The 26,905-nt window shown below is 39.5% G+C and overlaps 2 protein-coding genes across 2 annotated transcripts in view; one reads left to right on the top strand and one right to left on the bottom strand.

Moving 5' to 3' along the window:
* si:ch73-116o1.2 (ras-related protein M-Ras) overlaps positions 1–7,800 on the bottom strand; it is a 31,415-nt gene extending 23,615 nt beyond the window's left edge. Inside the window, exon 1 of the mRNA XM_012876177.3 lies at positions 7,541–7,800. The gene's annotated coding sequence lies outside the window, so the exon portion shown is untranslated. The remainder of the gene's footprint in view (positions 1–7,540) is intronic.
* Positions 7,801–16,080: 8,280 nt separating this feature from the next.
* Positions 16,081–21,597, top strand: tmem177 (transmembrane protein 177). The gene is made up of 3 exons (XM_012876183.3): positions 16,081–16,218; positions 19,634–19,891; positions 20,725–21,597. Exons 2-3 carry the CDS (start codon positions 19,691–19,693, stop codon positions 21,454–21,456), a joined length of 933 nt encoding a protein of 310 aa, XP_012731637.2. The 5' UTR covers positions 16,081–16,218; positions 19,634–19,690; the 3' UTR covers positions 21,457–21,597.
* Positions 21,598–26,905: the final 5,308 nt, after the last annotated feature.

Below are 26,905 nucleotides of genomic sequence, written 5' to 3'. Positions count from 1 at the left end.
CTGCTGAAACATCTGAAGCTTCAAACTGATCGTTACAGAGTTTTAACAGCAGATACCTTTAATTGTTAATCCCTGTTGTTGGTACTTAAATGCAATATAAGATAGATCCTACACAAAAAAAACATTTTCTATTAAACTCTAAAATTCAGGACAATAAAGAAACAAAGTGAAATCAATACTCCAATAAAGGCCAATAGAGTCCTTGACTCTAGTGTCCTTGACACTAGAAGTTCACCTTAAGTAAAAAAATAAAATAAAATTCACCACAAATTTAAAACAAATGTATTTCAAAACAGAAAAAGTAACAATTATTGCTACAGCGACATGAATTTATTAATTAATACCTTAATGATGCTGTTATTAGCAACACTTATTGCGAATTTGATTTGATATATAAACACACAAACAAAAAAATAGTTTTTCTTGGAAGCAAGAGAAAAGCACAGTACCCTCTGTTCACCCAGCTGATCGTCAGTGGGCAGCAACAGGTGGGGGAGGGGCGTTGCTATATTCATTTATGCCCCAGATGGGCACTTTCTCTGGCAACTAACAGGACTAAACCATGGGAACATATAAAGTAATTTTAGCTGTTTTTTTAACTGCAACTTTTTAAAACCTCGGTTTTACCTTGATACTAATAATCCCAAGGCTAGTTTGGAGTCAGCAGGTTCAAACCTAGAACATCCTTACCATGAAATAACAGTAATGACAAAAATACTGACAAGCTACAATACAAGGAATAAATTATGCCTAAATACTAAACCGTTCCTTGCAAAGACTATGTTCTGCTGTCACCTTTGTCTTTACTAAGATACATTTTCAGCACATAGTGTAAGTAAAGCAAATGTTTGTTAATCTTCATAAATCAGGAAAAGATGTCAAGAAAAGAGCTACTGGTCTAAACCTGCTAGCAATCACAGTATTAATTAAACACGTTACAACAGCTGTGACAAACAAAGCTGGATGAAGACCCATGCATTGTGAGGATTTGTAAGGGAATTAAAAAATGTATATGTTTAAAGTCAACTTTTAGAGAACTGCAGCAAATAATTAAGTGTGAAATTAGGCTGCTAAGATTCTTGAACCATCACAACTGACCAAATATTGAACCCAAATGGTTCTTTTTGACTATGCACATAATATTACAGAGTTGATTCCAGTTTGATTAATGTAAACTGTAGATGTACTATTATGATTTTATTATCTCACTCTCATGTACTGTCTTTATTGTTTCTTTGCTTGGGGACAAGCATTAAGTACAAACAAACACTAACATGTATAGTCTTCACTTATTCGCGATGCACCTCCCCAAATGGCTGTTCAGCAACAGGTCAGTACAGCAGCATAGCAGGATAAAATATCACACTTAAATCTTAAAATGACTTTAAAACAGACCACAATGAAACTACATGATCATCATAGAGCCATCGTGGGCTGGCTGTCAATTATGACCACAAGACTGGTCTTTGAGAAACTGCTTAAATCTTAATCTTAATCTAATGTTATTGCTCAATTACATATCATCCTTAGAGACCAGATGGGTTGTTGATGCTGCTTCAGAACAGGAAGTGACTTAAATGGGAGCGAATCATAGAATGTTTGAAACTATTTTCAGTCTGAAATCAGTAGACGATCTGGAATTAGTCTAAATGTATGTAGATGTGCTTTCGCAATTCTGCTAAGTGTGTATTTTTCTATTCTAGATATTTAGATGAGAATCCAGAACAAAATAAAGATATTACACTTCTGAATCCTGCTCATTGTGTTGACCAATATTTTTAAAAATTAAATCAAAACTTCAGACCACAGACCATGTCCTTGAAGGAAAACTAACTGAAAGTTCTTCTAGATGAGATATCTAGATAACGTGACAGCTGTGCATGGCCAGCCATTATGACCTTTCCAGCCAAATATACAACCGCATCGTCAGCATACATTTAAATCCTGCACCAAGAAAGGCTTCAAGCAAATAGTTTATGTACAGACTGAATAGTGGAGGACCAAGAACCAATCCCTGTGGTGCACCAGTTTTGACTTTAAGAAAGCATGAGTGCTCACCACAAATTACACACTGTTTATGATTAACGAGATATGACTGACACTTTAAAGTAACCAAAAAATATATAAATAGGCACTTTTTTTAGTTAGTTTTTTATTCTACTGGGCTTACTTCTGGGTTCTGCCTATTGCCCTTTATTTCTCTTTGTTTTCCAAGTCAGCACTCTGCAGCTTCCATAGAACCAGACGTCACAAGCCTAACTACTCAGAAGAGAACTTTGGGAGATGTGTGTCACATTACACAGCTAATCAAAAGAAATAGGATCTGTTATGTTGGTGAACTACATTCTTTAAACTCAGAATATGAACATGGTTAGACTTAAAAATACTTTTAGTTGACTGGCGGATCAGTCCCGCACACATCAAGACATAATCATTCTATGAAATAACAAGACTGGCTTACTTTTCAGAGATTCTAGAACAAAAATCACCATTTAAATTTAGAATTAGGCACAAATGGGGTTTTCAAGTATAAAGGAAATAGATTATCCATATTTAAGGGACACTTTGACACGTTTGACGGACATCTAATCAAACAGCTTCTAAGTCTTAAGAACATGCATTTCTGGAAGATTCTGAGATTAGCAGATGCAATCTGCATTGAATAAGAAGCCATTCTGACCAGAACTGTGATGGTGAAACTAGAGTGCAGCAAGGACATTTTAAAGTTACTTAGAGGAGCGAGCTAAAGGGATGTAAAAGGTCAGGTTTTGGTGTTCGTGGTCACTGCAGTATCTGGTTGAGAGACAGATGTTTGGGAATGAGTTTGATGGCCCTTTTAGGGTTATTTTTCCTGGATTTGATTAAACATCCAAAACCGACCTGAGGGCAAATCCCTTAGTTAGATGTGAACTTTTCATATTTTTAATAATTCTACCGAAATTCATCAACGTCTAATGAGTTTCTATGAATAACCCTGCCATATGCACACACCCTTTCATCACTTTTTTCTTGTTGGAGTTGCACAGGGCTAGAACTTCATTAGTAGAAGTTCTAGGCCTCCATTGAACCATGAAAAGATAGTCTGCACTGCAGGTTAAAACATTTTTTTCATTACCATGAGACAACAGGGCAGATACATGCACACCCTGCAATTCCAAACACTTGAAGAAGTTTATGTGGTTTCAAAGAATCATGTCCTGTTCTGACCTTTGTCAACACTTGGACAACTATGTTTTCTTTTACTGGCTTTTACGGAATGTCTGGATTTCATGACGGAAACCCTCTTCCACAACTTCAATTGAGGAGTAAGTCCTATAGTAAGTGTTTAAGCACTGAAGACATGGCATGGGCCCAGTACTACCAGTACTTAGTACTTACCATTTTATTATTTTAGACAGAAAGAACTAAAAAAAATAGTAATGTGAAGATCTAAAGGTGTCTTCTTAGATAGATTATGGTATGACGTCACAGTCACACACCATCTCTCTCTGTTGTTCTCTGGTCTCTGGTAAACAAGCTCTTAATAAGGTAGTGCCATTTAAAATAAACGTTTGGCTACTCCATAGACATGCTATTTGCAAACTAGTATCCATCGCTGTTATTTTAAAATGCACTGGCTGGGCAAAAGGGATCAAACAAAGTTAATGGGTAACGTAATTGTCATGGCAACAGGTTATTTAACCCAAACTGGTGTTTAAATGGGTCCTTCATTCCCCTACCTACCTACCTACCTACCAGAAGACACTAATAAATATTCTGTGTAACAAGGGCCACATTCTGAAAATCGTAAAACTGCAGCACTGACTTAGACTCTCAGGGCAAGTAAACAATCTATAGAAGCTTCATTTCTTTATATGCATAAATTCAATAATTCAGTTTTCTCCTTTTTTCCGCTGGAAAAGGAAGACACGTCTTCATTGATCAAGAAAGATGGATCTTTTTTTACCTTTATGGTCCATGTTTGTCATATTTAATGGCGGAGCAGTACTTGAATGCTATATAGTCAAATCAGAATAAACTGCTCGGACTTTATTAGAATAGAAATCAATGTGAGAAAAACCCGGATCGGCGCGTCTCTAGTTTGGAGTTAATTTGCCTCGCTTGTCAAACAACTTAATTTCATGTAAAATTACTTCAAAATTATTCCGATCACAATTATTTCACAGTTACCATCCAAAAACCCAAAACTTCTGTGCATTTTATTCGGATTTTATGTGATAAAACAGAACATAGAGCTAACTTGTCACGGACAATGAAATTTATACACAATGTTTGAATCTTTCCACAAACAAAAAGCTTGTGACATGCATTAACGCTCTCTGGAGTCTTTATGGAAACACTTTCCAATACAGTTCCAGGTGCAAGTCTTTTGGGGTATTTATCTCCCTCACAGGAAATCTGTCTCAAACTGAAGAAAAGTCTACTCAGAAACAGATCAAATTTGATCCCTCTAATAACATTTTTAGATTTGAGTAGCTCAAAAATAGTTAAATTCAGTCGGACTGAATAAATAGCATCTAAGGAGGAATTTTAATTTTTTTTTTTAATCAAAGATTCCTATTGGATTTAGGTCAGGATTTGACTGGGCCATAATAACGCATAGATATGCCTGTGTCTAAACCGCTCCACTGTAAATCTGGCAGTATTTGTGGATGGCACAGCTTGCTATTCTGTCGACAGATTCTCCAACCTGACCTGAGGATCTCTGCAGCTAAATTAATCAGTTTAGGAGAGTTGCATCTGCACCATATTCTCTCCCATTTTAAGACAATGCATTCAACAGAAATGTTCAAAGCTTGGCGCATGGCTTCACCACCTAACCCCTGAGTTTTCTGCTCTGTTCCTCTGTCCCCGTGACGCTGCTTGTTCTCTGAAGTTCTCTAACAAACTTCTGAGCTCTTCGCTGAACTGCTCTATTTACAGGTACATCTCAAAAGATTAGAATACTGAGAAAAAGTTCAATCGTTTTTGTCAGAAAGAGAGACTCGTGGGAGCAATTCTTTACGAGGGACATATTTCAAGATTCAATTTTCTTGTAATTTTGGTTATAACGATTTACAGATGAGCCACAAAAGGTCAATGCTAAGGTATAGCAGGACAAGCTGCACCAGCAACAGGAATAACCGCAGCCTAGAGAGGATTGCCAAGCAGAAGAAGACGTGCACTGAGGCTGGAGTCTGAGCATCAAATCCTAACCATCAGCTACGAAGGCTGCTTTCCTCACGTCAAGGCCCTCCTGAACCGGAGACAACGTCAGAACCACCTTGCCTGGGCTAGGAGAAAAAGAGCCAAAAAATATCTCAGCGGTCCAAACTCCTAAAGTTTGCGTTTCATTTAAAACAATCAAGGACTCAGAAATTGAAAGAGGAGCAGAGAGGCACAGAAGTCCAGTGTGAAGGTCCCACAGTCCGTGATGGTCTGGCGTGCCATGGCGTCTACTGGTCCTGGTCCACCGGGTTTGCAGAAGTCCACAACAAAGAGCACTCCATGCTTCCCTCTGCTGACAAGCTGCATGGAGATGCTGCTGACTCCAGTTCTCAGTGGGACTCGGCACCAGGTATTAAAAAGCTGGTTCAGCGGCCATGGTGGTACTGTGCTTGACTGGCTAGAAACCCGTCCTGACCCATGTTGTCAAGAGGAAGATGGGACAGAAGACCCAACCACGCAGATGACCTGAAGGCCTCTATCCGAGCACCCTGGGCTTCCATTACACCTCAGCAGAACCACAGGCCGATGGCCTCCATGCTGCGCGGCATTCATGCACTAATTCATGCAAAAGGAGCCCTGACCAAGGATTGAGAGCGTTGAAATTATGCCTGACATTTCTGCTTCAATTTTTATTGATCTTATCAAATGTTCTGATTTTCTAAAGCATTTAAATTGGGGGTTTTCATTATCTGAAAGCCATGATCATTAAAAAATGACTTGAAATGTCTTTACACTGCGTGCAATGAATGTATATAGCATGTGATTTCCATTTGTTGAGATGAGCCTGTATAATGAGATGAATTTTCATGCAGGTCGACTATTTGCTGACTTCCAAGAAGTTTTATTTCGAGATTCCAGAGCCAAAAACGGGCCAAACGCAAACACATGCCTCACTTTTCAATTCTTTTAATTCACAGAAAAAAAAATAAAACCACGAATCAAAAATGCTTATTCCGCATTTACACGGCTCTGTTTATCACATTTTGTTTTTAAAAATGTGAATAAGTACAGATGTTTTCCTGCAAACGTCAGACACAAGCAGCGCAGATTTTCTTATAAGACATTTCCAAATCAGAACCTAGAACACAGTTTTGCCTTTGAAATTATGCCTGACATTTCTGCTTCAAATATCCATTTTTATTGATCTTTTCCAATGTTCTAATTTTCTAAAGCATTTAAATTGGGGGTTTTCATTATCTGAAAGCCATGATCATCAAAAAAAATGACAGTAAATAAAGGCTTGAAATGTCTTTACACTGCATGCAATGAATGTATATAGCATGTGATTTCCATTTGTTGAGATGAGCCTGTATAATGAGATGAATTTTCATGCAGGTCGACTATTTGCTGACTTCCAAGAAGTTTTATTTTGAAATTACAGAGCTAAAACGGGCCAAATGCAAACGCATGCCTCACTTTTCAATTCTTTAAATTCACAGAACAAAAAACAAAAACCACGAGTCAGAAAATGGATGGATGGATGGATGAAGATGTACAGATGTTTTCCTGCAAACGTCAGACACAAGCAGTGCAGATTTCCTTATTAGACATTTCCAAATCAGAAAACTAGAACACGGTTTCGCCTTGTGAAAGCTAATCACCGTGCAGGAAGCCAGCATTTCTGCACTTCTGTGGAGGTACTGAACCAAATCCGAGAGGATCCACGACCCAGTGGCAGATAATCAACAGGTCAGAGAAGAAAGCTTAATAGCATCTGTGGTGTAAACTGGTAGCTGAATAACAAGGTTCTCCCTCCCCAGACAGACAGACATGCAGATGATGCGATGATTTCACAGCCCTATTAATAGAGATTAAAGTGTTCCTCCTTCTCCAGACGGACTGCTGCTCCTGGATGATCTCATGCTATGATCTGCTACAAGAAGAATCTCTCTGTCCTCTCTGGATCTCTAATGGTCCCGCTTCAGAGCTGCGTGTGGAAGGAAAAAATTAATAATAATAATAATAATAATAATAATAAAAAGAAGAGACAGCCCCGTCGTGAAAAGGCACAAACACTGCAGCAGGGTTTTCCCTCATCGCTTGTGACAGACGCCGTGTTTTTCCTCACGTCTCCGGAGGGATTTTTGCTACCCTGAGGCGGGGAGGGGGGGAGGAAGGAGGCCCGCCTCGGCTCCGTGAGAACCCGGCAGCAGCCGCCCCTCATCACAACGCATCCGATCGGCTTCGTGTTCGCCTCTAAAAAAACAGCCGATTAGACGCAGCGGCTGTCATCAGCCTGCGGGGATCGCTCACCCACCAACCGGACGTTTCCCGTTAAGAAACCACCGACGCGCCTCCCGTGCGTCCAGCGGGGGACTCCGCGGTCACTCACCGATACTAGTGCCCCCCACCACCGCCGCCTGGACCGACGGAACCGTCCTCACAGCGGCTCGTTCCTCCTCATCTCTGCAGTTTAGTTTTTATTTATTTTTTTCGGTGTCCTCTCCCCGCCGCCCCCTCCACATCCACAGGGCTGAGCCTCTTCCCACAATCTGCGGGGCGACCCGCTCCGCTCGGCAGCCAGCCTTTGTGTTGCAACAGCTGATGCTATTAATAGAAGAGCCCAGAGGGGTGGACGGACGGGGCGCCTGTACGGCACATAAAAGATCCGTAATGGCGATTTGTTTCTCCCCACCACCACCACGGTTTAAATCGCCGTGACGTGTTTCGGTGTTTTGTGAAGTTTTTGGTTGTTACTCGTCGCGGCGGTTGGTTTCCGTTATTTTTCGTGAAATCTACCGAAATGCCGCCACAGTTCCCCCCTTTATTAGCCAAATGGTATCTTCCGTTTATAGTGGACCGCTTTAAAGGGCTGCTCCGAATAATTAATTAGGTAATCAATTAGATAGATAGATAGATAGATAGATAGATAGATAGATAGATAGATAGATAGATAGATAGATAGATAGATAGATAGATAGATGAATATTTTATATGTTATAGCAGAGAACAAAAAGATAAAAGATGAAATAACAAGAAGCAATCCAAATTGGAGAACAGTAGGAGAACTCAGCAGATTGATAGAAATAGGCCAGCAGCCTAAGACTATAGCAAGTATAGAGGTACTTCATGATAACCTAAGCCATTCTAACTAGAGGATTATGTCAAAAAGGAAAGTTTTAAGATTAGTCTTAAAAGTAGACGGGGTGTCTTCCTCACGGACCAAAAGTGGGAGTTGGTTCCACAGGAGAGGAGCCTGATAACTAAAGGATCTGCCTCCCGTTCTACTTTTAGAGACTCTAGGAACCACCAGCAGACCTGCAGTCTGAGAGCGAAGTGCTCTGTTAGGAACATACGGGGTAATCAGAGCTCTGATACATGATGGAGCTTGATTATTAAGGGCTCTGATTGAATTTGACTTTGGAAAGTGCCTTGAGATGACATGTATCATAAATTGGCGCTATATAAATAAAATTAAAATTGAATTGAGATAGATAGATAGATAGATAGATAGATAGATAGATAGATAGATAGATAGATAGATAGATAGATAGATAGATAGATAGATAGATAGATAGATAGATAGATAGATAGATAGATAGATAGATAGATAGATAGATAGATAGATAGATAGATAGATAGATAGATAGATCCAGGAATCTTTTCTATGTTATATGGTAATAGCTGTCTTCTCTGGATAATGTCACAGCTAACAGAACGCCAGACCAGGTGTACCTACTATGAAGGTAAAAAATTACAGAGAACAACAAGGTAAAAGATGAAATAACAAGAAGCAATCCAAATTGGAGAACAGTAGGAGAACTCAGCAGATTGATAGAAATAGGCCAGCAGCCTAAGACTATAGCAGCATAACTAAAGAGGTACTTCATGACAACCTAAGCCACTCTAACTAGAGGATTTCTCAAAAAGGAAAGTTTTAAGATTAGTCTTAAAAGTAGACAGGGTGCCTGCCTCACGGACCAAAACTGGGAGTTGGCGCTATATAAATAAAATTAAAATTGAATTTAGATAGATAGATAGATAGATAGATAGATCCAGGAATCTTTTCTATGTTATATGGTAATAGCTGTCTTCTCTGGATAATGTCACAGCTAACAGAACGCCAGACCAGGTGTACCTACTATGAAGGTAAAAAATTACAGAGAACAACAAGGTAAAAGATGAAATAACAAGAAGCAATCCAAATTGGAGAACAGTAGGAGAACTCAGCAGATTGATAGAAATAGGCCAGCAGCCTAAGACTATAGCAGCATAACTAAAGAGGTACTTCATGACAACCTAAGCCACTCTAACTAGAGGATTTCTCAAAAAGGAAAGTTTTAAGATTAGTCTTAAAAGTAGACAGGGTGCCTGCCTCACGGACCAAAACTGGGAGTTGGCGCTATATAAATAAAATTAAAATTGAATTTAGATAGATAGATAGATAGATAGATAGATAGATAGATAGATAGATAGATAGATAGATAGATAGATAGATAGATAGATAGATAGATAGATAGATAGATAGATAGATAGATAGATAGATAGATAGATAGATAGATCCAGGAATCTTTTCTACGTTATATGGTAATAGCGGGTGATCTGTCTTCCCTGGATGATGTCACAGCTAACAGAACGCCAGACCTGGTGTATCTACTATGAAGAAGAAAAAAAATGACAGAGGACCAAAAGGTAAAAGATGAAATAACAACAAGCAATACAAATTGGAGAACAGTAGGAGAACTCAGCAGAGTGAGAGAAATAGACCCTGATGTGCTCCAGTAGCCTAAGCCTATAGCAGCATAACTATAGAGGTAGCTCAGGGTGACATGAGCCACTCCAACTACAATCTTTGTCAAAAAGGACAGTTTTAAGATTAGTCTTAAAAGTAGACGGGGTGTCTGCCTCACAGACCAAAACTGGGAGTTGGTTCCACAGGAGAGGAGCCTGATAGCTAAAGGGTCTGCCTCCCATTCTACTTTTAGAGACTCTAGGAACCACCAGCAGACCTGCAGTCTGAGAGCGAAGTGCTCTGTTAGGAACGTACGGGGTAAACAGAGCTCTGATATATGATGGAGCTTGATTATTAAGGGCTCTGATTGAATTTGACTTTGGAAAGTGTCTTGAGATGACATGTATCATAAATTGGCGCTATATAAATAAAATTAAAATTGAAGTGAGATAGATAGATAGATAGATAGATAGATAGATAGATAGATAGATAGATAGATAGATAGATAGATAGATAGATAGATAGATAGATAGATAGATAGATAGATAGATAGATAGATAGATCATTTCTATGTTATATGGTAATAGCTGGTGATCTGTCTTCCCTGGATGATGTCACAGCTAACAGAACGCCAGACCTGGTGTACCTACTATGAAGAAGAAAAAAAATGACAGAGGACCAAAAGGTAAAAGATGAAATAACAACAAGCAATCCAAATTGGAGAACAGTAGGAGAACTCAGCAGAGTGAGAGAAATAGACCCTGATGTCCTCCAGTAGCCTAAGCCTATAGCAGCATAACTATAGAGGTAGCTCAGGGTAACATGAGCCACTCTAACTAGAGGATTTGTCAAAAAGGAAAGTTTTAAGATTAGTCTTAAAAGTAGACAGGGAGTTGGTTCCACAGGAGAGGAGCCTGATAACTAAAGGATCTGCCTCCCATTCTACTTTTAGAGACTCTAGGAACCACCAGCAGACCTGCAGTCTAAGAACGAAGTGCTCTGTTAGGAACATACGGGGTAATCAGAGCTCTGATATATGATGGAGCTTGATTATTAAGGGCTCTGATTGAATTTGACTTTGGAAAGTGCCTTGAGATGACATGTATCATAAATTGGTGCTATATAAATAAAATTAAAATTGAATTGAGATAGATAGATAGATAGATAGATAGATAGATAGATAGATAGATAGATAGATAGATAGATAGATAGATAGATAGATAGATAGATAGATAGATAGATAGATAGATAGATAGATAGATAGAGGAATCTTTTCTATGTTATATGGTAATAGCTGTCTTCCCTGGATGATGTTACAGCTAACAGAACGCCAGACCTGGTGTACCTACTATGAAGAAGAAAAAAATAACAGAGGACAAAAAGGTAAAAGATGAAATAACAACAAGCAATCCAAATTGGAGAACAGTAGGAGAACTCAGCAGAGTGAGAGAAATAGACCCTGATGTCCTCCAGTAGCCTAAGCCTATAGCAGCATAACTATAGAGGTAGCTCAGGGTGACATGAGCCACTCCAACTACAATCTTTGTCAAAAAGGAAAGTTTTAAGATCAGTCTTAAAAGTAGACAGGGTGTCTGCCTCACGGACCAAAACTGGGAGTTGGTTCCACAGGAGAGGAGCCTGATAGCTAAAGGATCTGCCTCCCATTCTACTTTTAGAGACTCCAGTAGACCTGCAGTCTGAGAGCGAAGTGCTCTGTTAGGAACATACGGGGTAAACAGAGCTCTGATATATGATGGAGCTTGCTTTTTAAGGAGTCTGATTGAATTTAATTCTGGAAAGTGCCTTGAGATGCCATGTATCATAAATTGGCGCCATATAAATAAAATTTATTTGAATTGAGATTGATAGATCGATCAGAAATGGTACAAGAACCCTTTAAAAACAATGTGCAATGGCAAGATGATGGTAATAGTAATAATACCAATATATTCCCATTAACAGCCATTTCACCCTGATATTTTCCTCTGTAACAGTGGATTTTGATTTTTGTATGCTTTGCACAAATATGTCCTTAGTGAAAGAGTGTCAGGAAGAGATGTTCTTGAAAAAAAGCCTATACGAGGTTCTGTTTGCAATATGACCCAAACCACGAAGTGGACCGCAACCAAGAGGAACAAGGTGCTCTGATCACATGCCAATATCCCATTGAGAACAGAATGATGTTTGTCAAACAGTGGGGAAGTTCTGGTGTATCGGAAGTCCACAACAAAACAAAAAATACTGCACAGTTATTAAACGCATATTATACAGTTATAGAAAAACTCATATTCAGACTAAGTTAAATGAGCAACTGAGTAGGGTGTCTCAAAAGTATATAATGCATTTAAAAAGCAACAGATCATCAATAAAGAAAATGAGAGAAAACTGTACAAACAGCATGAATGTGAACAGTTTGTTGAGTTTGTTGGAAGCAGTAATGGTTACAAAGTCTAGGAGCTGCTAGGAGGAAGGATCTGCAATAGCGCTACTTTGTGTGTATAGGATGCAGCAGTCTTTCACTGAAGGAGCTCTGCAGCTCTGCAACAGCTTCAGGCAAAGGGTGGGAGGCACCGCCCAACAGTGATTTTTATTTTTTGGGAGATGTATGGGGGATGGGGGGCACTGCTGCATCTGGAAATCCTACCCACAATGATTAGGAGATGGCTTGCAAGAAACAGAGACAGAAAAATAAGTCAACCTTTTAAAATTGACACAAAACTACAGTTGATGTGACTTTAATCTAGCGGTCAACGTACCAGGGTTGTCATGTCAGTCACACCAGCTGTGGACATGACAACACACTGAAGGGAAAGTGGTGGAAAAAAACTCACTGGGGAGAATGAGGTATGAAATATTACCTGTTTCCTCAACAGTGTGAGATGTTACCCTTAAATGCATCCAAGTGTGCCTCCATTTAACACAAATGTTGTCAGTTAACCCATCAGAATCTTGCAAAAGTATGACATTATCATCGGGGCTTGTTTGTTTTAAATTATAGTACTTTTGGACTATACAAACCTCTGAATATAAATAAAGTAATACTATCTCTCTTAATTCAGTTTTAGCAAATATTGTTAATGGTAATTTTCACTGACCTGAAACTGTCAGAGTAAACACAACCCGATAATCAGCCAGACATGGAGTTTATTATTTTATTATGAAAATAACAAAACTGTAGTGCAGGCTAATGCTGATTATTTGTATGGACACACAGGCAACCCTGGGAAGAAGCTCCATACTAGCAGGTTTTCTGTAGCAGATCTAGACAGGTGCACTCTGGCAGGATCCATGGCGTGATTGCAGACTTATGTGGTTGTGAGAACAGTCCAGGTCGAGTCAAGGGTAAGGCGAGTACAGGAAAATTTAAAAAATATATAAACCAGTCAAGAACTTAGGAAACTTAACAGAAAGGCAAAGAGGAACACAGGAAATTTACTCACTAATTGTTTTCAATAATCCGGCACTAAAGCCGGCTTCACACTGACTACTTCTCTTTTATTTTGAAATATTACCAGGTCCTCTTTACACTTCCTGCTTCTGACTTCATGTCTGGCTCATCTGGTTTTTAAAAACTGACGCCTTTCGCTCCGTCATCCAACACTAAACAGACTCGATCCCTATTTCTGACGGACAACGGACGATCGTTCTCTGTTATGCCATAGCGCCATGGAGCTGGTGGAAAATGCCCTATTGACTAGAATGGCTTTTATTTGTGACGTAGCAAAAAACACATGAATAAAGGACTATGTGAGAATGCAGGAGTGTGGTTACTGTGGAAGCTCAGTAGGTAAAGGCAGACTAGGTGAATGGAATGAGGCTGGTAGGCTGTGGCAGATGGGAGCAGGTGGAGCTGATCATCCCAATTACTTAGTGCAGAGGCAGAAATACCGACAGGTCAGAATCATAACAGAATCAGAATCAAGTTTACTGCCAAGTAGGTTTGCACTTACAAGGAATTTGACTTGGGGTTGATGGTGCAGACAATATATATATACAGAATCTATAGCTATGTAAACGGTAGACAAAGGTCTGAAGATGCTACATTGGTGTAGCTTGAAGCAGCAAAGTTTTAAGTCAAGTTTATTTGTATAGCACATTTGAGCAGCAAGGAAGTTCAAAGTGCTTTACATCATGAAAACATTAAAAAAAAACATCACAAACACATCGAAACAGTCATTGGCTGTGATACAAGTAACAAACATTAGATTGCATCAAGTGAAAACATCGAGGCACATGCTGATCAGTGTTCCTGTTGTTATGGGCTGAAAGCAACTCTAAACAGGCGGGTTTTCAGTCTTGATTTAGAGGAACTCAGTATTTGCAGTTTTATGGAGGTTTATGGAGCATAGAAGCCGAATGCTGCTTCTCCGTGTTCGGTTCTAGTTATGCAGAGTAGACCAGAACCAGAAGATATTTCAGTCTAATTTAATGTTAGATGGTGAAAGAAAAACATAGCATGTTTTTTATAGAACTTATGTTAACATCTGGTTCCAACTGCTTACATACATTTATTATTTTTAGAGCTTTTATATCTAATTCTGTTTGACCTGAAAAAAATGTTTTTTGAGATGATGCAGAGAGAAATTTACTGTGAAGCTTAATACATTAGGGCTGTTTGCAGTAGATGCGTATCAAACCATCAGAATATTACTATACTTCATAGAGTACAAGATCTAGTTACAAACCTTTATGCTTTCATAGATATTTACAATATTTTTTCACTCCACAAACACTAGAGAAAGCCATTTGAATCCATATGGCCTCAGGAGTTAAAGTCTGAATTTTTTAACGTACGTTGCCTTCTGAGTGGCTGAGAAGTTAGTCACACTACCTGCTAGTAACCACTTAAAAGAAGTGCTTCCCATAAACCTCGGTAATTACGAGGTTGTTGGTCAGCAGGAACTCTGAATGGTTGCTGCAAGCCTCAGATGACAAGAGAAAAACACTCGGGAACGTGGTCGTTCCATGAAAAATGCCTTATTATATATGCATTATTTAGGAAGACATACAGTAGGCGGTTAAAAAGTGCTCACTCAGCCTTTTATAAATACATTCAAAAATATGAAGCAACAAATCTAACGGAGACTTAATTTGCGCTTTGCAAACTGCAAGTTTTGGAATGTATTCAACTTCTCCATGTAGAGAAGTGGGAGTAAAATATTAAACCAATCTTAGGAGCATAGCCTCATCTGCATTTCCTCCTCTGCAATTACTTTGTCATTACGTGTTCCATTATGCTTGTTACTGACATGAATGACAGAATGTGAATAATGTGAAATTAATCTAAGTACATTTTAAAACACCCAGACACATAATATGCATGGAAATACAGCCATTCTTTCTATAATGTGTAAATATGCTGTCGACAAGGTCATTTCTGCTCCTACTGTGCTTTGTGCTCATGTGTTTCCAATCATTTCATCAAACGGCTTCAGAGGACCAGCAGGTTCCAAACTGCACATAGGAAGTCGACATTTAGAAATACAAGAATTAACAAGAGTTGGTGGAAGATGATATAGTTTGTGATAATGCATTCAAGGGCAATACAATATAGAATCCAGAGAACAGCATATATGGCCTGTGTGCATGCATGCTCTCATGAGACCTCAACCTTCAAAAAATGAAATATCCTAGACTGTGGTTATTGTTTTTTTTAAATAAAATTACTCATAGTTTATTCAAAGCTATTTTGTTAACTAAAGGAAGGTTAAGTTTGCAATTGATTCTAGAGGCACTAAACTATCCAAATTTACAAAACCAAAATACTCCACATTCTTGCCTGGATTAAAGGCATAGATTTATAACATTAAAACTAGGATATTTTTTGTCATTTAAATGCTTAATGTGAATTTACAAAGGTGATGATCTGAAATTTGAAGGACATTTCAGGTTTATGAACCAAATAAATGGCTTTTTTTTTTTTTTTTGGTCTAATCAAAAAAAAATTCAAATATGTGCACATAGTGACTGCGGGAACAATTTACTGCAAGAATTTCATTTTTAAATCTCTGTATTAAGTTATTAATTAGTAAACCTTCCTGCCCTCTAACATCTGTACAAATCTCTGTTGCTGTTTACATCGCGTGCATCTGTTTCTTCTTCCTTTGTTTTCATATACTTCTTCTTTTCTAAGTATTCTGTGGCATAATTTTTACATAAATGTCTGGAAAACCCCGAATTTCCCCCCGTCCTCTTGCTGTCGTTAACCTGTCGTAAAACGCTGTGATCACGACAGTTGGATGGCTTTACGGTCACCACCGGCAGCGTCTTGAGATACGCAACTGTCCTTGTAAAAGATGCATCATCGACCATGTGTGTGTGTTTTCCTCTAAAGGAAGGTAAAGACAGCTGATTGTTTGTCTTTTATGGGATGTTTCACGACTGTTTGTGTCTGAATGGTGTGTTTTAATCTAGCATTTACAGACCTAGCATAGCACCCTTTGGGTCAAAGCCGCCCAGTGTTAGCTTAAAGCTTAAGCATAGTTTGTTCGGATACGTTGTTCCAAAGCCAGGCATCCTGTTTCTGAGCTAAATTCACTCTGAGATTCAATAGAAAGGAGAACAAATTTAGAACATGTCAACAAACGATAAATAGAAACTTTTTGTCAGACTGGATCCAGATAATAAAACATACAAAACAAAATGAGAAACGACCACATAACACAAATGCATATCTGCAATCATCCTAAAAAACCAAGTACTTCAAATCCTCCACCGAAGTTTTCTGTGGTGTCTCCACAGCTGAGAGTGGGATCGCGTGGGGCTCAACCGTGGGTTTACTAAAACACGATAATTTTATGCTCTGATTTTTAAAAACAGATTTTTTTTCCTCATTCAAACACGAATTCAATTTTATGTGCAAGACTGTTTACCTGATTTTACAGATTAGGACGCCACCTACTGATCATCATCATCATCATCTGTCATGTCTTTAAAAAAAAAAAGAAAGTTCTTTCTTTCTCTTTTTTTCTACTGACACCAACTATGTTATCTGGCGGTTTGAGTTCTGGAGATTTTAAATATTTGACCTCCTTTAGTTCCACAGATCAGCACTTTTACAGCTGTTTAAGACCTTTGACTACAGGATGGCTGAAAAACCTTAAACACTTTTAACACTTAACGCTAAATTATTGTATTCAATGTTTGGATAAGGATTTTTTTCAATAATCTGCATTAATGTAAAATTATACGAATAATCTACCTCTAGCCCTTATGGATTCCATTAAAAAAAATTATTTTGATCAGTTAAGGATTTCAATTGCTACGTCCTAAAGATATAAAATTATAATAGTAATATTTCCTTGTACAGAGTTCTTTTAATATTGACACCCTTGACAAAAGGACTTTAATCAACCTCCTTTTTGCTGTCATACTTTCTATAGCGTTATATATATATTTTTGGATCAGTTTCCAGTGAAAAAAAACAGACTGACAGCCCACTTTCAGTTTTCTGGTTGGGGTCATCAGGTTTATATTAAAACTGAGCAGGAACGTCAAAGAGTTCATAACGGTGTTATGCGCTCTGAAAAGGTTTCCAGGGCCATTGGAAGAGAAGCAGACCCTCAGCATCACAGATCCTACTTAACCATGGACATGAGGTGCTATTCCACATTTTTACCAGTGGCGGCTGGTGAAGCAAAATCTTGGTGGGGCTGGCCAATAGATTTCCCTACCTAACCCAGTACATGCATTTAAATTTAAAGTTGGAAAATTACTACGATTCCACAATAAGCATTTAATTAATAAAAAAAACATTGTTCACAAAGGATTATTTTGGTATTTTTGTCTTATTAATCCTTTTCACAGACTCATGCCAGATGGTTTGCATACATTGTACATGTACGTATATTATTACGAAACAAACGTTTACGTCTTGACTTAAATATGTATCCTAATTTTTTATTTACATAATGATTTAAGTAGAACAATGACTAGTGCAAAATTAAGTTGTATTTACCGGAGATGAAGTGTAGACTGCAAATTCTGTCGTGTTATGATGGCTCCCACAGTCGATTGGCATCCTGCATCCTTTTCATTGAAATTATCCATTTCTTTCTTCTTTCTTTGTCCTTCGTTAAACGAAAGAAACGTACATCCGACGATTTGGAACGCCTCTGTGTGCAACCAGGAGCACAAGTCGTAGGCATTGTTTAGATTCCAAAAATAAACTAAAAGTACGCTCTAATTCACCCGTTTTGTCACGCTGGTAAGCGAAAACAGTACTGTTTATGCCGACCACCGTTACCCGGATGTAGCGCGGATGTAGCTCGTGACGTCACGCGTGAAGTGCACCTATCACTGTGCAGCTAGGGCTACTTCTCCAGGAGCCCCAAACCCATTTATTTTGGCGATGCTGATTGGCCAAATATTTAGAAATCTTCCCTAGCAACAGTATACGATTGGTTATTTCGCTGCACTTGTAGGGCTCCTTGAGTCACAGCCCCAAAAGTGTAGAAGAAGAGAAATGATACGTCTGTTGGTGGAAATGCACTGTTAAATGATAGAGTCAATCAGTAGAAGTGTTTTAATAATTCTTATTACATGTAGCCACGTACTATTAAGTAAAAACTGACATTAATAATACTTTTAAAATCTATATATATTTTGACTTTTCCCCTCCACATCTAGGGAGGGCAGCGCCCGAGCGCCCCCTATGGGCCAGCCGCCACTGATTTTTACCCTCTGTTGAGTCCAATATAGATATTTATTACTTTCAAATTAATGCTCAAAGTCATTCAATCTACAAAACCAGCCAAATATTATATTTATATTAAATTTATTGAACACATATATTAACAGGAAAATAAAGTGCATTTGGTTCAAAGCATTTAACGCATCACAGAAACCAAAAATGTGTCCAAACGTTTGATTTTAGGGACGAAGGCGCTTCTTAAATCCTGTTGGCCATTCCGCAAATTTGTCTCACTTGCACTTCCTCCCTGTGAACAGTGATGGTGCCCTGTAATACCGCCCTCTAGGGGTTGGGAGGTATATCGCTATTGAAAGCCAGAATATCGATTTTAAATGTTTTTTAAAAACATCAATAATAATCTTTTTATCGATTTTTATGCACAGCCCAAATATTTAAGATTTTTCAGTTCTTTTTTTGGAGTTGTTGGGGTAGTCTAGAGTAGCAAAGACGTCAGATTGGTGCATGACATGTGTGTGAACTGTTAGACAGTGGCGAGGTGTGCTATAGGGGAGACAGAGGGGTGGATGTGGGAGTGCATCAAAGATCGGCTCCGAGCTTCTTCTTTTTTGCTGCGGTCACAGACGGGTTGATGGACGAGGTTAGACAGGAATCTCCATGGACCGTGATGTTTGCAGATGACATTGTGATCGGCAGCGAGAGCATAGAACAGGTGGAGAGACGTCCAGAGAGAAGGAGGTTTGCCCTGGAGGAAAGGAACGAAGTTTGCATCACTACTTAGAATTTATCGTTGCCATGATAAATTTGAAATTTTGCATGATAACAATAAACTATACAGCACTTTGATGGGATGTTTCTACTTTTGGTTATCTTATTCATGGGTTAGAATATGTTTGTATTTCCAGGGGTTACATTTGCTCTGTTGGCTTTAAGTCCTTCTAATTGAGAAGCAGGTAAACAACTGTGTAACATTAGGATATAATAGAAACATTATCATGATTGTCACAACTAAAGCTCCAGAAAATGTACATAATATTTTTTCCCCATGTATTATTTTTTGTGTGTATAGGCTGATGGAAGTTTATTTTGTTTCTCCTTCACAGGCGTAACGTACTGAAAGCTGCTGCCCCAGGCTCAAACGTCCACATTAAAGCCACGCCATGGCGTCTCGTTTGCTCAAGTTCTCGGTCCTTCTTCAGAAGTACCGGGCTCCGCTGCTCGTCGCGAGCTGCGGAGGCGTCTTCGCGGCCAACATGTTCTACCACGTTTTCCCCGACTCGTCCTACCGCCAGCTGTACCAGGCCTGGCATAAAGGAGAGCCAGTGGTGCTGTCGGAAAAGCTGGAGAGTCTCTTTCAGCAGGTGGCGACGCTTGTCTTCAGTCCCTTTGTCCCTCCATTAAAGATAGTATTCATATACCATTCAAAGAAATGACATTTTATACATAGTCTTTTTTTTCCGTGTTATTTTCTCAGTAATGATAATTAACATTCAATTTACCAACTATGTCAGGAAAACTGAGTTTCATCGTGTTACCTAATTATTTCCATTGATTAGGCAAGGCAAGGCAAATTTATTTGTATAGCACAATTCACTACAAAGACAATGCAAAGTGCTTTACATGATTAAAATATAGCAAAATAAAACAGAATAAAAGCAAGTAGGAATAAAATGTAGATAGAAAAAAAAAAGTGGCGATTCAGTTAACTAGAACAGTTTAATCTTGATTTAAAGGAACTCAGGCTTTCCGCACCTTTACAATTTTCTGGAAGTTTGTTCCAGATAAGTGGAGCATAGGAACTAAATGCTGCTTCTCCATGTTTAGTTCTGGTTCTGGTTCTGCAGAGTACGCTGGAGCCAGAAGACCTGAGTGGTCTGGATGGTTGATACGCTGATAACAAGTCTGTGATGTATTTAGGTGCTAAGCCATTTAGGGATTTATAGACTAACAGAAGGATTTTAAAGTCTATTCTCTGAGATACAGGGAGCCAGTGTAAGGACTTTAGAACTGGGGTGATGTGCTCTACTTTCTTAGTCTTAGTGAGGACGCGGGCAGCAGCGTTCTGGATCAGCTGCAGCTGTCTGATCCACTTTTTAGGCAGACCTGTGAAAACACCGTTGCAGTAATCTATTCGACTAAAAATAAACGCATGGATTAGTTTTATAAACCTTTTCTGTGTTGTCGTCGTTTGTAGGTGCTTAAGGACTTTGGCGTCTCCTCAGACAAGAAATTCTCCGCCTTCGCCTCCTTCGGGTTCCACCCGGTCGGCGCGGGGGTCCCGTGGCTTCCCGCCGGGGCCCAGATCGGCCTCCCGGCCAACTTCAACAGCACCACAGACGACCCGCACGGAATAACCAACCGCAGCATCTTCATCAACGGCAAAACGGTGGACTGGAGCAGCGAGGCCGGCCGCGCTCTGAAGGAGGCGCTGGTGTTCTCCCTGGAGGCGCAGAAGTTCGCCGTCGCTCGGGAGGTGGCCCGCTTACAGTCCGGCGGGCCCCTCATGACGGCCGCCGTGGCTCCGTTCTGCCTGGGCGGGGTGTGGGTGTACAGCGTGGTGCTGAAGCAGGTGTTCGGGCTGCACGGCGGGCCCGCGCTGATGCGTGGGGCGGTGAACGTTCTGGCGCTGGGCATCGGCGCCGTCTCTTATTTCCTCACCTCCGATGCCCTCAGCCAGTGGGTCGACTACAGCGCAGACCGGCGCGCCGCCGGAGTGTCTCGGGAGTACGCCAGAGGAGGCGTGGAGTTTTACGATAAAATCCTGTCCAGGAACAAGACGCTGCGCTCCCTGATGGGACAGAAGGGAGAGGAGATGTACGCCCCCAGCGGGAACCTGTTTCCCGCTCACGTCCTCCAGCTGAAGCACACGCCGTACACCTCCAGACGAGAAGGCATCATCGCCCTGCTGAAAGAAGAGAAAGCATGAAAAGAGCTTTTACTCAAGACAGAAATGTCTAATATTTAACTACAAAACTGTGACCAGAAGGCAGAAGGCTCTAATAGAAAAATGTCATCGTCTGTCTGCATTATGTTTTATTGTTTGTGTCATTAAAGGAGCTATAAGTAACACTGACACCTTGTGGCTCGAAACGGTACAACAGCTTGCCCATCATAACAATCGAATATGCCGTTTTTAAAAGGTTTGTTGCTGTTCCACAGGACAGATATATATAATGTTCTGTTTTATTTCTGGTCTGATTCTCTTATTTGCTTGCATGTTCGCAGGCTGCTGCTTTTTTGTGAAAATAAAATACCAAATGCTGCGCTCTGTTTTGGGAACCCTGGGAACTCTCATATGAGGAACCAGGAAGTAAACACGGGCTACACTCTGAACTGAAGTGGTTCTGGACTGTACCTCTAGGTTTGAAAGGGGAAAAACGTGAATAATAAATTGTTGACAGAGAGGAATGATTGTTTATATGGAATATTACTGCCATCCCAGGTGACAGATGAAAACGATTTAGGTTGATTTTACAGTAAATATCTTACTTATAGCTCCTTTACAGTACAAACAATTTAAATTAACAGGAAACTTCAGGGTGTCAGATATGTAGTGACTTGTGTGACTGTTATACAATAAAAGGGGTGTAAAGCACCAGCTTTATCACAATACAATATATCGATTTGTTTGGCTGATGATGCCGATTTCATAAATTCTGTTACGATTTCCGATCGATATGCGATATCAGCTGCCCATCTGACGCTATTATTCACATTGATATTAACTCACAACAAAACCCAAATGTGATTCGACCATTTTATTTCTCAACAGGCATGTAAATCAAAAACAACATTCTTCTAAATTTAAAATAATAGTACATAACCTGTTCCCTTTAGTTTCATGCCTTGTGATTTTCAAAATAAAGGTGCGTCTTAAAAATGACGAAATGGATCGATATTTGGATTTTGCATGGATGGAATTGGATCGTTAATCGATATATAAATGTGGATCGCCCATCAGAAAAGACGGGGTTGGTTCCGAAATAAGCCGACAGTCACTATGTTGTATTTGCATGTAGTGACGTGTGTTGAATGCAGAGTGCGTCGCAAATGTCAGCACCTTTTACATGTTTTACATGTTTAAATGGGGTGGTATGTGATAGACCAACAAAAAGTAGAAAACAATTGTTAAGTTGAAGAAAAAAATACATTTTCCATTTAAGAATGTATTCGGCCCCCAATTCGATACTTTGTCCAACCATCTTTTCTCTCTTCTTTATTCCATATTAGCTGAAGTTAGGTCAGATTGGATGGAGAGCATATGAGAACATCCATCCATCCACTGTTTTCTGCTAATCTAAGATCAGCTTGTGGGGGCAACAGGTCCAGGAAAGAAACCCAGACATCCCTCTCTCCAGGGACATCCTCCTGCTCATGCTGGGGAATCCTACGGTGTTCTCAGGTCAGACGTGATATATAATCCCTCCAGCGAGTTTCTGGGTCTGCTCCGGTGTCTCTGCCTTAGATTTGGATTTACGTTCTGACTTTGCCTGGGCCAGCTCCACCGCAGGATGTTTCCACCACCATGTTTGGCTGATGATGGACGCTCAGTGTTGGTTTTGTATGCAGGCCAAAAGGTTTCATTTTGGTCTAATCTAAGGCGAGCACCTTCCATGTTTGCTGAGTTCCCTCCACGGTTTGTGGCAAAGTGCAGCCAGGCCTTCTTACTTCAGCACGGTTCTTTCCACTCTTCTGTAAACACCAGATTTTAAGTTTCCTTGTCAACAAACTTACCACCACCTGAGCTCTGGATTTGCACAGCTCCTCCAGAGTAATAGGAAGCTTCTCAACTACTTTAAAGATGCTCTCCTTGACAATTCAGGTGGATGACCATCTTTCGGTGGATTTCCATTTGCAGCTGGATTTAAACTGAGATTATACTCCAGACACATTTGGACTCCATTTACTAATTATGTGACCTTTGAAGGCAGATGGTTACACTGCATTCATTCACTTCAATCAGGTTAAAGGTCTTCTTAAAGCATTTTTTTTAAAGTAATGTTTTAAAATTGTGTTCTTTTTCTCCCACTTCAGAATTAATTATCCACCACTTTGCGTTGATTTATGTAAAAAGAATCCAAGTAAAACACATTAAACGATTTAGATACGTTAAAGGGGCAGGTATACTTTCTTAAAATAAATTATCAGTAGACTTGGGTCCACCATGATAAATGAATGGAACATTGAATAAAGGTTGGATTTGCTGCAAGAAATGCATTTTCGTTTGCATAAATTGATTACTTTGTAGCCATAAGAACAATATATAATCACAACACTGATGTGTGAAACATCAATAAGGCTTGTTTAGGATGCAATATTTGTTGTGTAGAATATTACCTTCAGCCTGCTTGATGGCAGAATTACAGGGCAACGTAGAGACTAACAGGAAATTAATCATGCACACACACTCATACTTAAGGGGATTGGGAAAAAAATATTTTGCAGGAAGACCTTTGAACATTTCAAAGTTAAAAACTTGCGATCAGGAAACAGCTGCAACCCTCAATTTTAGTCTGGAAATCATTGTGCAAGATGAGGTCAGGGAACAGTGCTGAAAGAGCAACTGGTTGTAAGGTTTACTATATTTTTGATCTATGATCAGTTTAAAACCACAAATTGTTGAGCGGTTTCCATATTGCATAGGAATGCAGGTTTCCGATAAATGGCGCCATCTGCCGGCTGGAAATTACATTTTTCTTTATCATCAAATGAAAAAAAAAAAAACAGGTATTTGCAATAAAAGAGAGCATAAGTTATCCATTACCTAGAATATTAAATTTCTGTTGCTGCTAGATTCTGCAGGGGTATTAAGGTATTCATGATTTATCATACTTGCTAAATCATGTGAAGAACACAGAAACATCCGGCTGCTTACAGCATCTCCAGCCCATTTAATTTCAGAGAAGTTAAAGTAGTTTTTGATGCCATGTTGATCATTCCTTCTAACGTGTGCAAAGATTCTATTAAATTAAAACTGGGTTTTTTTATGTGCTAAAATAATTACCATTTTTTGCCTTTATCAAAGTTTTTATATTTGATCATTTTGGCAGCGGTGGAAACCAAGGTCTTTAAACGGAGAGCCGTGCAACATGAAGAGCAAACCTTAACCTTCACAGCCTCTGCTGAATGCGTCTGTGCGGCCTACTGCAGAAAAAAAAACAACTTGTTGTTACTAAAGGCTGGTAAAGAATGTGAAACAGGCTCTTCTGTGGTTGCAACATTTTAACGGCGTCAGAATTCAGCCAAAGAAAACCTTTTTTAAAAGTGAGGAAAAAACTGTTGGATTTTTATCCAGACTCAAACATCTGTGGTATCACAATAATGCCACTATTCTTGGGATTCTCATGTTTTATCATTTTTGATTTTGATTTTTTTTTTACACTACTGTATTAAAAACCACTACATCTATATATTCCCTGCAGGCTAAAGAAAGAAAACGCACACAAAGGATGTCTGATTTTGCATGACCCGACCTAACTGCTCAGTGATAGTTGTAATCTGCGACTCATTGTGACTCAGACCTCATCATCCAGCACTTTTATTTCCCCCAGGTCATCTGTCTGCATATTAACAAGGTTCAGATAAGCTGTTTTAATTACATCTTCTGTCCATCTCCCCGTAGACTGAACTAAATACGGAAACGCATAATTAGGTTGCAGATAGAAATTATATTTTTACCCCACTACCCTTTGGAGTCAAGACAAATGAGGTGGAAATCCAGACTGTTTTTTTTTTTTTTTTAGATAAAATCCAAGTCAGTCGTTAAAAGCTACAATACTGAAACTTTATTCCTGCTCCAACACATCTGACTCAGTTGCCTCCTCATGCAGCTTTTGGTCATTCAGCTCTGCAGAGTCCTGGTAACGAGCCAGATTCAGGTGCGTTGTAGAAGGGATGGACGTTGCAGGATAATTGCTCTTGAGTACTGGAGTTGAGCATCCCTGATGAGGAGCATCTAGCTAGAAGAATGTAGGGACTGTGGCTTCAGGATATACTGGGGTCTCTCACAGCTTGCATGCTGTCTGCATTAATAATTATCTTTATTTGTCATCGGAACACACATTGCAATGAAATTTGTCCTCTGAATTTAACAAATCCCTTTCGTGGAGCAGTGGACTGCAACTGACACTAGTTCCTAGGGATGTGGTTCTACGAAACAATATCAGTAATGTCGCTTCATACTTCCTCAGCATGAGGGATTGCTGCAAAGCCATTAACAATGCAGTCTGTCCCTGTAAATGCTGCTTGTCAAGACTTGATGCAATCTACTGGGTTTCCTTAGATAGGACATTTTTTTGACCAATCTGTATGATCTGATTGAATTTGACTTTGGAAAGTGCCTTAAGATGACACGTGTCATGAATTGGCGCTATATAAATAAAATTTAATTGAATTGAATTGAAAATTGTTGAAAAAGCTGTTTCAACAGTTAAATAGCTTCCTTACAATGACCAACCGCTTTCATGTTTTTCAGTCCGGTTTCCACACTCACCACAGTACTGAGACCGCCCTCATCAAAGAGTTCAATGACATCCATATAAACACAGACTGTGGAAGAACCACAGTGCTGGTTCTGTTGCACCTCAGCGCATCATTTGACTCTGTTGACCGTGAAATATTATTAAAGCGACCGGAGAGCTGGGTCAGATTCTCTGGTACAGCACTCAATTGGTTCAAATCCTACCTAAAGAATGGGGACTTCTTTGTGTCAATAGGTAACATCTCATCAGAGTGGTCATAAGTCATATGTGGAGTACCCCAAGGTTCAATTCTGGGACCCCTTCAATTCAATTTCTATATTCTCCCACTAGCTGAGGTTATAACAAGAAACAAGATTAGTCACCATAACTCTGTAGATGATACTCAGCTCTACATTACGACATCACCAGGTGACTCTGAACCCATCAATGCACTGAACGGATGCTTAGACCAAATCACTGCATGGATATGGAAAAGCATTCTCTAGCTGTACAGAAACAAAACTGAAGCTATTATCTTTGGACCTAAAGAGGAACATACTAGAGTCAGCTTCAGTTATTTCATCTGCAAACTAGTGATCAGGTCCGAAATCTGGGTGTAGTGATGGCCTCAGACCTGAACCTTCAAGGACACATAAAAACAGCCTTCTATCACCTGAATAACATCTCCAGGATAACAGGAATGATGTCCCAATGAGATCTAGAGAAACTCATCCATGCGTTTATCTTTAGTTGCATTGATTACTGCAACAGTGTGTTCACAGGTCTACCCAAAAAAATCAATCAGACAAAAGCAGCTGATCCAGAACACTGCTGCTCACAGTCTCACTTAAACCAGGAAGATAGAGCACATCATCCCAGTTTTAAAGTCCTTACACCGGCTCTCTGTATCTCATA

This window comes from Fundulus heteroclitus, chromosome 7 (assembly GCF_011125445.2).
Source record: "Fundulus heteroclitus isolate FHET01 chromosome 7, MU-UCD_Fhet_4.1, whole genome shotgun sequence".
Classification (NCBI taxonomy): Eukaryota; Metazoa; Chordata; class Actinopteri; order Cyprinodontiformes; family Fundulidae; genus Fundulus; species Fundulus heteroclitus.
Note: the sequence above shows the minus strand (reverse complement) of the source record. Positions and strands in the feature narration are given on the sequence as shown.